Source organism: Galendromus occidentalis, unplaced genomic scaffold (genome assembly GCF_000255335.2).
Source record: "Galendromus occidentalis unplaced genomic scaffold, Mocc_1.1 scf7180000076742, whole genome shotgun sequence".
NCBI classification, from domain to species: domain Eukaryota; kingdom Metazoa; phylum Arthropoda; class Arachnida; order Mesostigmata; family Phytoseiidae; genus Galendromus; species Galendromus occidentalis.
Genome location: NW_003804731.1, coordinates 150,332 through 160,519, shown reverse-complemented (window position 1 = coordinate 160,519; position 10,188 = coordinate 150,332). Strand labels below are relative to the sequence as shown.

At 52.0% G+C, this 10,188-nt stretch overlaps 1 protein-coding gene across 1 annotated transcript; it reads left to right on the top strand.

Annotated features, from left to right (window-relative positions):
- The first annotated feature begins 8,901 nt into the window (after positions 1 to 8,901).
- Positions 8,902 to 9,571, top strand: LOC100901579 (cuticle protein). Its single transcript, XM_018638230.1, has 2 exons — positions 8,902 to 8,989; positions 9,141 to 9,571. The coding sequence occupies exons 1-2, from the start codon at positions 8,981 to 8,983 to the stop codon at positions 9,399 to 9,401; spliced, it is 270 nt and encodes an 89-aa protein (XP_018493746.1). The 5' UTR covers positions 8,902 to 8,980; the 3' UTR covers positions 9,402 to 9,571.
- The last annotated feature ends 617 nt before the right edge of the window (positions 9,572 to 10,188 follow it).

The window sequence follows — 10,188 nt, the reverse complement described above, 5'->3', positions numbered from 1 at the left end:
TTGCCCCCGAGGAGCACTAAATGGCATTTGCATAAGCAGATCTGCACTCGGAGCCAGTAGCCACCACTGGCTAGCGATGTCCTCGATGCGCTTCGAGTACCAGGCTCTGGAGGACTCCAGTGTTTGCGCTCGAGCTATTTCGGGCGAAGTCTTTCGTAACACTCGTTCGTCGTTCCTTGCTGGCTGTCGTTTTCAAAGCCTAAAGCGAAATTTCCCTCCATCCAACATGAATTGCCGTACCGCATGTAGGCTCGAAGTGTTCTTACGATCATCTTACTCCGCCTCGACCTGACCGTCGGCTCTGGGAAACCCCGCGGCTAAGAATAAATTGCATTGGCGGCAAGGTTTTAATTGCAAAGTCTGCGCGCACGTCATCTCTGTTTATTTTCCAGCCATGAGGGAAGCCGTCCTGGGAGAATTGGAACATATGTAGATGCGTCGTACGTGCAAGAGCGGTCGCATCCGATCTAGATTTTATGTTCGGATCGCAGGAACGTGTAGCGAGGAAATTGACTCGGAAGCTCATCGCGGAACATGGTCCGCCGTGTCTCTGTGAGACGAAGTCTCTCTGGGTCCTGGGTCCAGAGATTGAGAGGGAATCGGCGGGGGCCGTGCTCGACGCACGCGAAGACTCTATCGATGAAGCGACCCTTGACATCGAATAGCAGAGCACTATTGATTCTCCGAAAAACAGCAAAATGATCGGAATGAACGAAGCTGGACTTCCGGAGCTGTTCCGGGTGACCAGCCGTGTAATTTAGCAGACGCAGTTAACAGTAGTGGGAGCTGAGTCCCGCTCTCAGTAAGCTCTGTACAAGAGCACCCCTAAAGCTCGCATTCCTACGATTGCTCTCGGAACCTACGTGTCGAAGAACACCTGCTCGTCGAAAGAGCGAATTCGTGGGAGAGATATCGAAAATCATTTCCCCACCATTCGTTGCTCGAGCGGGATCATCGCAGGACGGAGCATGCGGTCTCCCTGTCCCAATGAATCAGGACCGTGAGTCCGGGAGAAAACCGTTTTTTCTCTGTGAGCCGGGAATCGGTGCGAGCGAGGGTCGGAGGTCGCTCAAACAAAGCTCCCTTTATTAGGATCCTCGCAAGGCTCCGGCTACATCGCAATACTATTGTACCCGAGCAATGAATCGAATCTAGAGGCCCCACACATGTCTCCTCCGTATGAATATCCACTCGAGCGAATGACCGAGAAAATGTCCGATTGACGAGGGTCTTCGGCAGACTGCCGGAGGGGGAGCGTGGAGCTGGGCTGTCGGCGATATTCTGACTGTGACTCCGGCCTCACCACACGACTTGAATAGTTTTCTTTGTTTATCTGGCTCCGGATCCTCGTGGCGCTCATGTTTACGCAAGGACGAGAACAAGGAAGAGCAGGCCGGAGAGAGGTCAGTCTGGCTGACGCGAATAAAAAAGCCCGAGGCCTCGGAGCAGAAACAGAGCTCAAAGACACTGGTGTCGACAGAATTTGCAAAGCAGGCGGCGGACGCAGGAACAAATAAGCTCGATTCCAAGAGCTTGTTTCGCGATCATGCTACGTGGTGTAATTTTAAATTCTCCGGCGCAAGCGAGCCGTCGCGTTCGCGCACAACACCTGCCTCCAAGATTTCCAACAAAGCCGGAGGAGACGCAGATGTACCAACAAGCGAGCAGCCATCTGCTCCGCCTCCGCGGTGCTGTTTGCTCCCTATCGACTGGGGGTGGTTTTCTCCGAGCCGATGGGAGGGTGAGACAGTTCAAGAAGAAAAAAAATGGAAGATAGCGAAGAAGCCACCGAGAAGTGAAGGAGAGCAGAGCTGGCTCCTCATACGGCTCACAATGTTGACACCGGCACTGAAAGCCAACGCCCGAGGCTTCTTGTTTTCGATTGTGCTCAGCTGGGTCCACTCCCACCGCCTTTCGAAGTCCACTCTGGGAAAGCGTGGAGCGAACCGCCGAGCCAACATTGCTCAGGCGGCTTGATCACCGTCCCGTGCCGAGTGCGTTGACACGTGACCCATCGTTGAGTTTTTCTTTTCTGGCGCAAGAAAGAAATCGCGGAATTGCGTCTCCGAAAACGAATCCGACTTCTCGATACGGCTTCCAAAGCGAGGTCCATATCGGGGTCTCCCTGGGAGAAAGACTCGGACAGTCCCGGATTGCGCAGGGCATGAAGGTTCTGCCCACTGGAAGCTGGGCTCCCCTGCAAAACGCACCCTCAGCTCCATAACCTGGATCAGTCTCGTCAGGAGGCTGAGTAAAACGAAAAAAACTCTCCATGTTGTAATTATGTTCTCCGGTCGCACTCATGTGAGCATATGCAACGCCGCCACCGCAAGCATCTGCTGAGACATTCGTGATGTCAACGGCGAAGTTCCCGCCTGCTTTTGCTTTTTTACGTGTACTTGCTCTTGGTCAACTTTTTAGTCCTGTATCATTCGCTCCGTCAACGATATCAGGATGTCTAGTTTTATTCTGGCTTCCTCTCACAGTCAGTTCAGAACTGTCAGCACAGAACCTAGTCTCCCGGAGCATTTCGATTGCTTCATTACTTCGACATACGGATATCCGAGCCGACGGAATCTGAGCGGGAATATCCAGGAGAGCGACCGTCGTGAATATTCCGTCACTGAATATTCAGCGGTATCTACGGATGAGCGAGCGGGAAACTCGCTGCGGAGAACAAAGCCTCGAGAGTTTGTCTACGCGAACTTCATCCATCGCTTCATTAATCACGAGAATCATTCCGGGCGAAACGACCGTGTAAACACAGCAAAACAACCTAACATGCTCACACAAGCGCACGCACGCAGAACGGACCCTCGGGACCGGGACCCATCCTGAACTGCATGGCGGAAGCAGTCGGAATAGGCCGACAGAAAATTCACCTGTTCTCGGTCCTATGCGGACGACAGGCGGGCATTGTTCTTGTCTTCTCGTTGTTTCTCAATTGATGTTGCGCAAAAGCTGTCGCCGCAGTCTTCCCATCGTTTGGCCTACGGTTGCCACAGCTGCCCGAGCGCCCGAGCGATGACTTCTCCGCCCTCATTGTGAGTGTTTCCGTTCACCCCGTCATTAGGCGAGTGGGTCAGTTGTTCCAAGCTTCTATTTCCTCTGTGAACCTAGACGGGTCTCGGAGCTCGCAAACCTGGATATTCCGTCCGAAAATTCCGTGCGGAACATCATTCGGAGATATTTTCCGATTTTACGTCTCCGCGCGAAGCTCTCGAACCCCCGGAGCTCAGCGCATCGGAGCATATTCCGAGACCGCCCGCTGAGCGGAAGAGAAAATACGGATGATTCCCTTGTTCGGAGTGATGAAATGCTCGGTGCTCGTTGTTCCACCAGAAACTCCGAGCTACCGAGAGCTCGGGCGCAGACGTTTAATCGAACGATCGCGTTTGTAATCTCTCCTGTTTGCGAATGATCAAACACAGCGATCCAAGCTCCAGATTCTGGAATCCCGGTCCCTGACAAAGACACTTCGGGGATTTCCGTCGAATTGTTTTCTGTTGTGCCGAGAAAAGTAACAAATACCGAGAAAAAAATCGCACTAAGGACTCGAGTACCTACTCACCGCTCTTCGGTCGCCACGCTCGCTTTTTCTTGCGGTCGTTGCCAGAAGAAGGAAAGCCGGTCCGGTATACACTTGGTCGCCTACAGCGATCCAGAAGTTCCTGGTCGTTCATGGTGGCGAAACATGACAGAATCCATAGCCGATAAATTATGGAATGCCTCCGGTTCCGATTGATAATCCCCAATTATTGATGATGGCACGTTCCCACTGTCGCGCCGTCTTTCCGGCTCGAGATGAACCCATGAAGTGAGAGGGGGCAGTCTGCTCGATGATCGCGAGCTCCCAATCCAAATGGGCATGTCCTGTCTCCTGTCAAAAGCTCGAAATGCTCATATCGCCGACGGAATGCTCATCCTTTCCGAGCTCATTCCATCCGACTATCCCAGACTAAACCGTATGAGGTGCAATATTCTCCGAGCATCGTCTCTCGTAGATCGGACAATGACACGTACGCGACGTGAATCATTTTTGTTCCATAGCTTTAGAAGTTTCCTACCGAAATAACCCCGCGTACGAATTGTCGGCATCGGGATTGTTCCCATGGAGAACGAGATCTCGACTGCCCGGAAAGAAGCGTCCGGAAAGCCGAACAAGTAACAAATGAATTTTTCAGTCAGAAGAAGAACTGACAACATCGTGGATGCCCACCGCTATTAGGCAACGCAGTATTCGGATCCGAGTTGTCTTGCCGATGACTGCTCTTTCCAATCAATCCGAACCGTTGCCGGGTCACAACACTGAGCTACATGCGCCAAATGGTTTTACGATGCAAACACCTCGTGCTTATTATCCAACGCATTGATTATCGCCGCGCGAGAACACAAGCGTTTACGTTCTGCGACACTGTTTTCTGTAGGGGCGCTAACGCCCGGATGACGAAATATCGTCTAGCAGTTTCAGCTATTTTAGACTTGAGCAGAAGAAATCCGGGCCCTTCGACCTTGCACTATCGGTGTCCGAATTCCAGCGGCTGTCTGCTCGGTTCGATCTTGATTCGGTCGTCGTCCGTCGAGAATCCTCTTGAAAGGTCTGCGCACTGTTGAAGGCGAAGGTTGACAGAAAAACGCCAATATACAGAGCGACTACGATGTCGGCCGACATCGCGCGACGCATATCTGTAATTGAGATAAAGCCGAGTCGTTTTGGGGCTACTACTAATACGAGATCGATCCGCTGCTTTTGCTTATCGTCTACCTACGCATCGGCGTCGCTCGGCTCTGGTTTCTATCTGATGGCGTGACGATGTGCCGTTCAGAAGGAGTCGTCGCATGATTTGTGGAATCAGAAATCTTCGTCATTCGAAGAAGGTTGATTGAAAGCCCGAATAGGACTCTCTCCAGCGAGCCAAGGCTTGGATTGAATCTGATGATTGGCCGTTTCCCTGCATTCGACCGCAGTTGACGTCTCTTGAAACACACATCCGGCTCATCGTCATAGTCACGATGCGAAGCACGTCCCACGGTGCTAATCCCCTCGAATCACTTGCGTGCAAACCTCGACGGCGAATAGCATTTGACACCCAGTAGTAGCCGGCTGAGTGAATGTTCCTCGAGGATCGTACGCGCGAGAATCGGTCGAGGCTCGAGCAAATGAAATTATCCTCGCTCGAAGGAATGAGCAAGTGCACTCAGAAGATTTAGGACGACAGGAAAAAATAACTGACGGAGAACGACGGGAAATTCAGAAGGTCGACTCGCCGCGAGTCGGATCCTTAGATTCGTTTAAGCCCTTAGTTGCGCCGACTGCATAAACGCCCGGTGTCGAGTAATCCGGTTCGCACGATGAGAATGTGCTCTAAATGCATTAGACTTCCGGCGAAACAATGCTTGATCAAATTACTTGCGCGTGTCGGCGTGGAAACGACTGGGGCTTACGGCCGCGGGGAAAAAAAGTATATTCCTCGCTATTATCAGATCTTCTCCGGAAGAAGAAGACTTTGATCTTGTGGATGGAAGCGAACAAAGGAGGTAGTCCATAGGGCGAGACGTGAGATAGCATTCGGAATAGAGACTCGGAGGAAATATAGGCGCTTCTATCGAGGGAACCTGTTTGCAGGCTGAGCCTCGGCCTTGAGTGGGTTTATGTATCTTTCTCCTCGATAGAAACTGGGTTGACGGTCGGAGACACCGGCACATGAGAAAAGATACCTGCGTAGTGATCGAGGTCCGTTCGCAGTAGTTGGCTACAAGATGGAGGACGTCTGTTCCGAACAGACGTTTCAATGAGAGATTCACGCTCAAAATGCCCTGAACTCATCCAGCAAAGATTCCCGTAAGGCTAACCTGGTGCTCTGATGGACATTCCATGCTGATCGTGCGACATTTCCACGTCTCATTCCCAGGAGACCTTTTTTGCTACCGAAGTACCACTAATTGAGATCGAATGTCGTAGGAGCCCGATCCGAACCGTCGCGTCGGCGTCGTCAATGGAGACGGAGGATGAGTATCGATTCATGCAAACACCGCGCTCAGTTGACGAGCTCAATGAAGACAGACGTGTTCCGGATCGAATCACTAACGGAATCGAGTATGATCATCCCAGGGAATTACGCGGACGCACGATCGACATTGATTTCCGATACCGTATTTCTTTAATCGAAGGGCATGTCCCATAGTTTCCCAGCCCCCTTGCAGAGTCCCTTTCAATTAGGGCATGTCCTCGGATCGGAGTATGCCCCCCAATGTTCACAATCAGATTGTGAAATAACCCGGACTCTTCCTTAGCTCGTTCGAGCAATGGCGGGAAAAACACTGGCCTTATCGGACGGTGAAAGATAGAGTATGATAACTTGTCTTTTCGATCACTACCTATCTTTACATGTAAGTTCACAACGAGTCACATCCTCCATCAATTCCCTCTGAAACATGAGAAATGCTTCTCGTCACGGGAGGTCAGATGGAGTTTGAAATTTTTACGGCGGCGAAGCAAAAATGTACATAGTAGGCTAGCGGAGAAGCTCCGCGGCCTTCGGTTTTTCGATTGCCGAAGGAGACTCCGAAGAAGACTCGGATAGATTTCATAGCCGTCTAGACTCTGGAGAGAGGGAGTACAGGTAAAATTTTAACGGGGATCTTCTGCACAGAGAAAGACTTTTTCCTCGAATACTTGCGGACTTGCGCGAGAACTTGGACTCCGATCCCCAGCGATTCCGAAGCGGATAGCGGTCGAGCACGGCTGAAGCTCGGGTATCGGACTCGAGTGAATGAAGTACAAAAGGGAAAGGAGAGTGGGGATGCGAACTTCTCGAATACGCTTACGCTGTACCTGTTCGGAATTCAGTCGTTCCGCCTTACGAACCTATTTGACGATTAGACAGATGGCATGCCCTGGCAGGGATCTCTTTTTGATTTCTTAACGTGACCACCGTCACACGTCTTCTTTGTTCGGGAGAGGAGCGCATTAGACCAGATGCAACATTAATTTTTGCACCGGTTCGAGGAGCCGTCTCGGCACCGTCCCGGAGTTCCGCGAGTTCCGATAAAAATGCTCGATCTCGGGAGATTAATTTCCGCTAACGTGTCAACGTTGTGTTCTCAGATAGAGAAAGCGCCGCTCTCGCTCGATGCGTTCAGCCGCCCGTTGCGCGATCCAGACGCAAACCCTCAAACCAGAATGTCGCTGTTTAATACAGGCGACTGTACCAGCCAGAAGGCTAGTCAAAGCCCTCGGGAGAGCTCTCGGGTATCCCCAAGGAACGCTAGTTGGCCCCGATGCAACCGGGAAGAGGATCCGGTGGGACATCGGAAGAACTTCTCGATTCGGGGAACGCCGGAAAGCGTCGAGAACACGGCACGAGGAGAAGTTCCGCGGGTCACGAGGAGAAGTTCCGCGGGTCACGAGGAGGTTTCCGCGCAGAGAAGCAAGAGTGAGTGCCTGTCGGTAAAAGAGAGAGGCAAAAAATTGCTAAAAAGACGTACGCTCCTCATCCAGGCTGCCGGCTGAGCGCAGAGCATAACACAGTGAGCTGCGAGTGGTATGCCACCAGAGCCTCACGAACAAAAGCCGAGAAGTGACATCAAAGCTTAGCCGCTCCCTTGTGCGGGCATCCACTAAGTGCAAAGAACACAAAGCATGCATATGCATTTAATAGAGTCCACTCTTGACTGCCGTCATTCGCGCCGACAGCTCATGAGTGGTAGTGGTAGTAATAAAGGACCGACTGAGAGGGCACTCTGCCGCATCCAGGAGCTCTTGCATGCCGATTGATTCACCGGGGAGGAGCTTCACATCGAGGATTCTACTCCAAGAAGGGCGTAATCATGGACTGGGAATACCTGCGAGTCGCGGAAAATATCCTCGAGAAAAACCGGGGTCGTGCCGGCCGCCGATGAAACATCCCTGGCTTCACGGGAACAGATTCGGAGAAGATTATCGATTACGATGAAGACGACAGTCTGATACATTTACGTTGAGCAGCGATGGACGGAAAATCTGCGGAAGCGAATAGGGATTGAAAAATCTCCAAAGAATGGCCTATTCCGGTTTCGCTCTGATTGGATTTCATTCTTCGCTCCTCGAGCGGAGGAAAGCGCCCAGAGTTTATTGCTCCGGACCTAATTTTCCGGTATCGTTCCATTCATTCGCATAATCATGATTTTGTTCCGGTCATACAAGTGATTGCTGATGAATCCGCTCTGGAAGTTTCGGCAGTTGGGCCAACCCTCTAACTCCTCTCGACGGTCTCGATAGAATTTGTTCGGTACACGTGTGCGCCCCCGAGCTCATTCGGAGCCTCCGACCACCGTCTCTGGAGCATGTCGCAAGTTTGGCGTTCGTTCAATCGCTTGATTGAGTCATTGCCTCCCCGCAATCATCGTCCTCTGTCGGACATCTCTATCCGGCGTGAAGCGTGGCTGCTGGTCACTGAGCTCCGGCCGAACTCCTCTATCTTATCTCCTGTCCACCCGCACCAGGCTACTATCTCAGTGGCCGAAACAAGCGACGTCGGTGCATCGTAGCATCGCGAACTACCGAGAGGACGTGCCTGCCGCTCTGTCAACTACTGTCTACGATACAGGGGCCTCTGTGTTGCCTGACCGACGAAGCAAACGTCCGCCTGTTCATTCCACAGACTCCGGCACCCACCGACCTGCCGGCCGGTAGATCGACCGACTGACTGCCTGACTCACTGCGACTCAAAGGACGTTGACGACTACGTCGCTAGACGATCCCGCTACGATAATTAGCACAGAATATCGCTCGGGTGGTGGTGGCCGAACCGCGGCTGCACTTTCAGCTATCGCCGGCGAGCAGGACGGCAGAAGATTCCACCGCGTTCCTTTCCACTGCTGCGAGTCCAAGGATATTTGTCAGGCCTAGGCCGTCCAATAAAAGCGGCTTTACATCGAAGCAGAGTCATAGCACAGATCAACTCAGATCTAAGTGATCCCTCCTCCCTCCGAAACAATCATGAACGCTGTGAGTACCACCTACCTCCGGAGAGCATCGAGAACCATTCAGGACTCTAATTTCGACTGCTCGTTTCTGCTTCGGATCACAGAGCTCCGCTCCGACGTCGTAGAGGAACAGATGTTCGACTGATGAATGATTGAGATTTTTTCCGTCGCAGTTCGCAATCATCTTCGCCGCCCTCGTGGCCGTCGCTGCCGCTGGATACTCCGGATGGGAAGCCCCGACCATCTCGCACGCTAAGATCGCCAAGGTGTCCTACGTCAAGACCCCCGTCGTCTCCACCTCGTACGTCAAGGAGCCAGTCGTTTCCTACAAGCTCCGACCCGTTAAGTCGGTCTCCTATGTCTCCAAGCCCGTTGTGTCCTACCACTCGGCGCCCGTAATCTCCTACGCTGCTCCATCCGCCGGATGGTGGTAAGCCGAAATGACTTCGAGTCGTTTCGCCATCATTTCAGTTGCCGTTCTGTTACTGTAGATTCATAGATTCATCGAAACTATGCTTCCCTCTTTCATTTTCCGATTGGGAATCGCAGCTGTACACTTGTAATAAAACGTAGCGGGCTTTGAGCCGGCTTACCGCTTCTCTTAGAAGTCGACTTTCATTTTATTTGATCAACTCCTCAACTGATCATCTCCCTCGAATGGTATAAGGTACTCCTACGACAATTCTCAGAGGCCATAATACAGTTAGCAACATCCTTTTGGCCGAAACTCCTCCATTTCACCGAAACACCATGAGGAACACCTCTTCGACCCAACCACCATGAGAAACACCTTCTTGACCGGAGCCTCTTGACCGAAGCTTCTTGACTGACGCCGTTCGATGGGATAGGGCTACCGCGGACCCACCCGCGCAAACTGAGATTTTTTCCTCAATCCATGCATCTACTATTCAAGTCGACATTTTCAACTTCATCGTGCATCTATTCAGAACCAATATTATGTGCTTCTGGTCTAATTTGAAGTCCCTCGGAGTGAGAACAATCTCGCGACGCCGACGCGACGCTGATACTCGAGTCCGGAGCCGGGGCTACGTATAATTTTGGGGCTCAGCACCAGGGCTTGAACTGAGCGCTCGTCCGATCGCGCGTGAACATCTTGGGCAAGATTTCTCAGGTTTGCGGCGAAAGCCCCAAGGAAAAGGCACTTCGAGGCTGGAACGTCTAATTCGCCTGGTTGAACAATACGAAGCCGATAAAGCCACA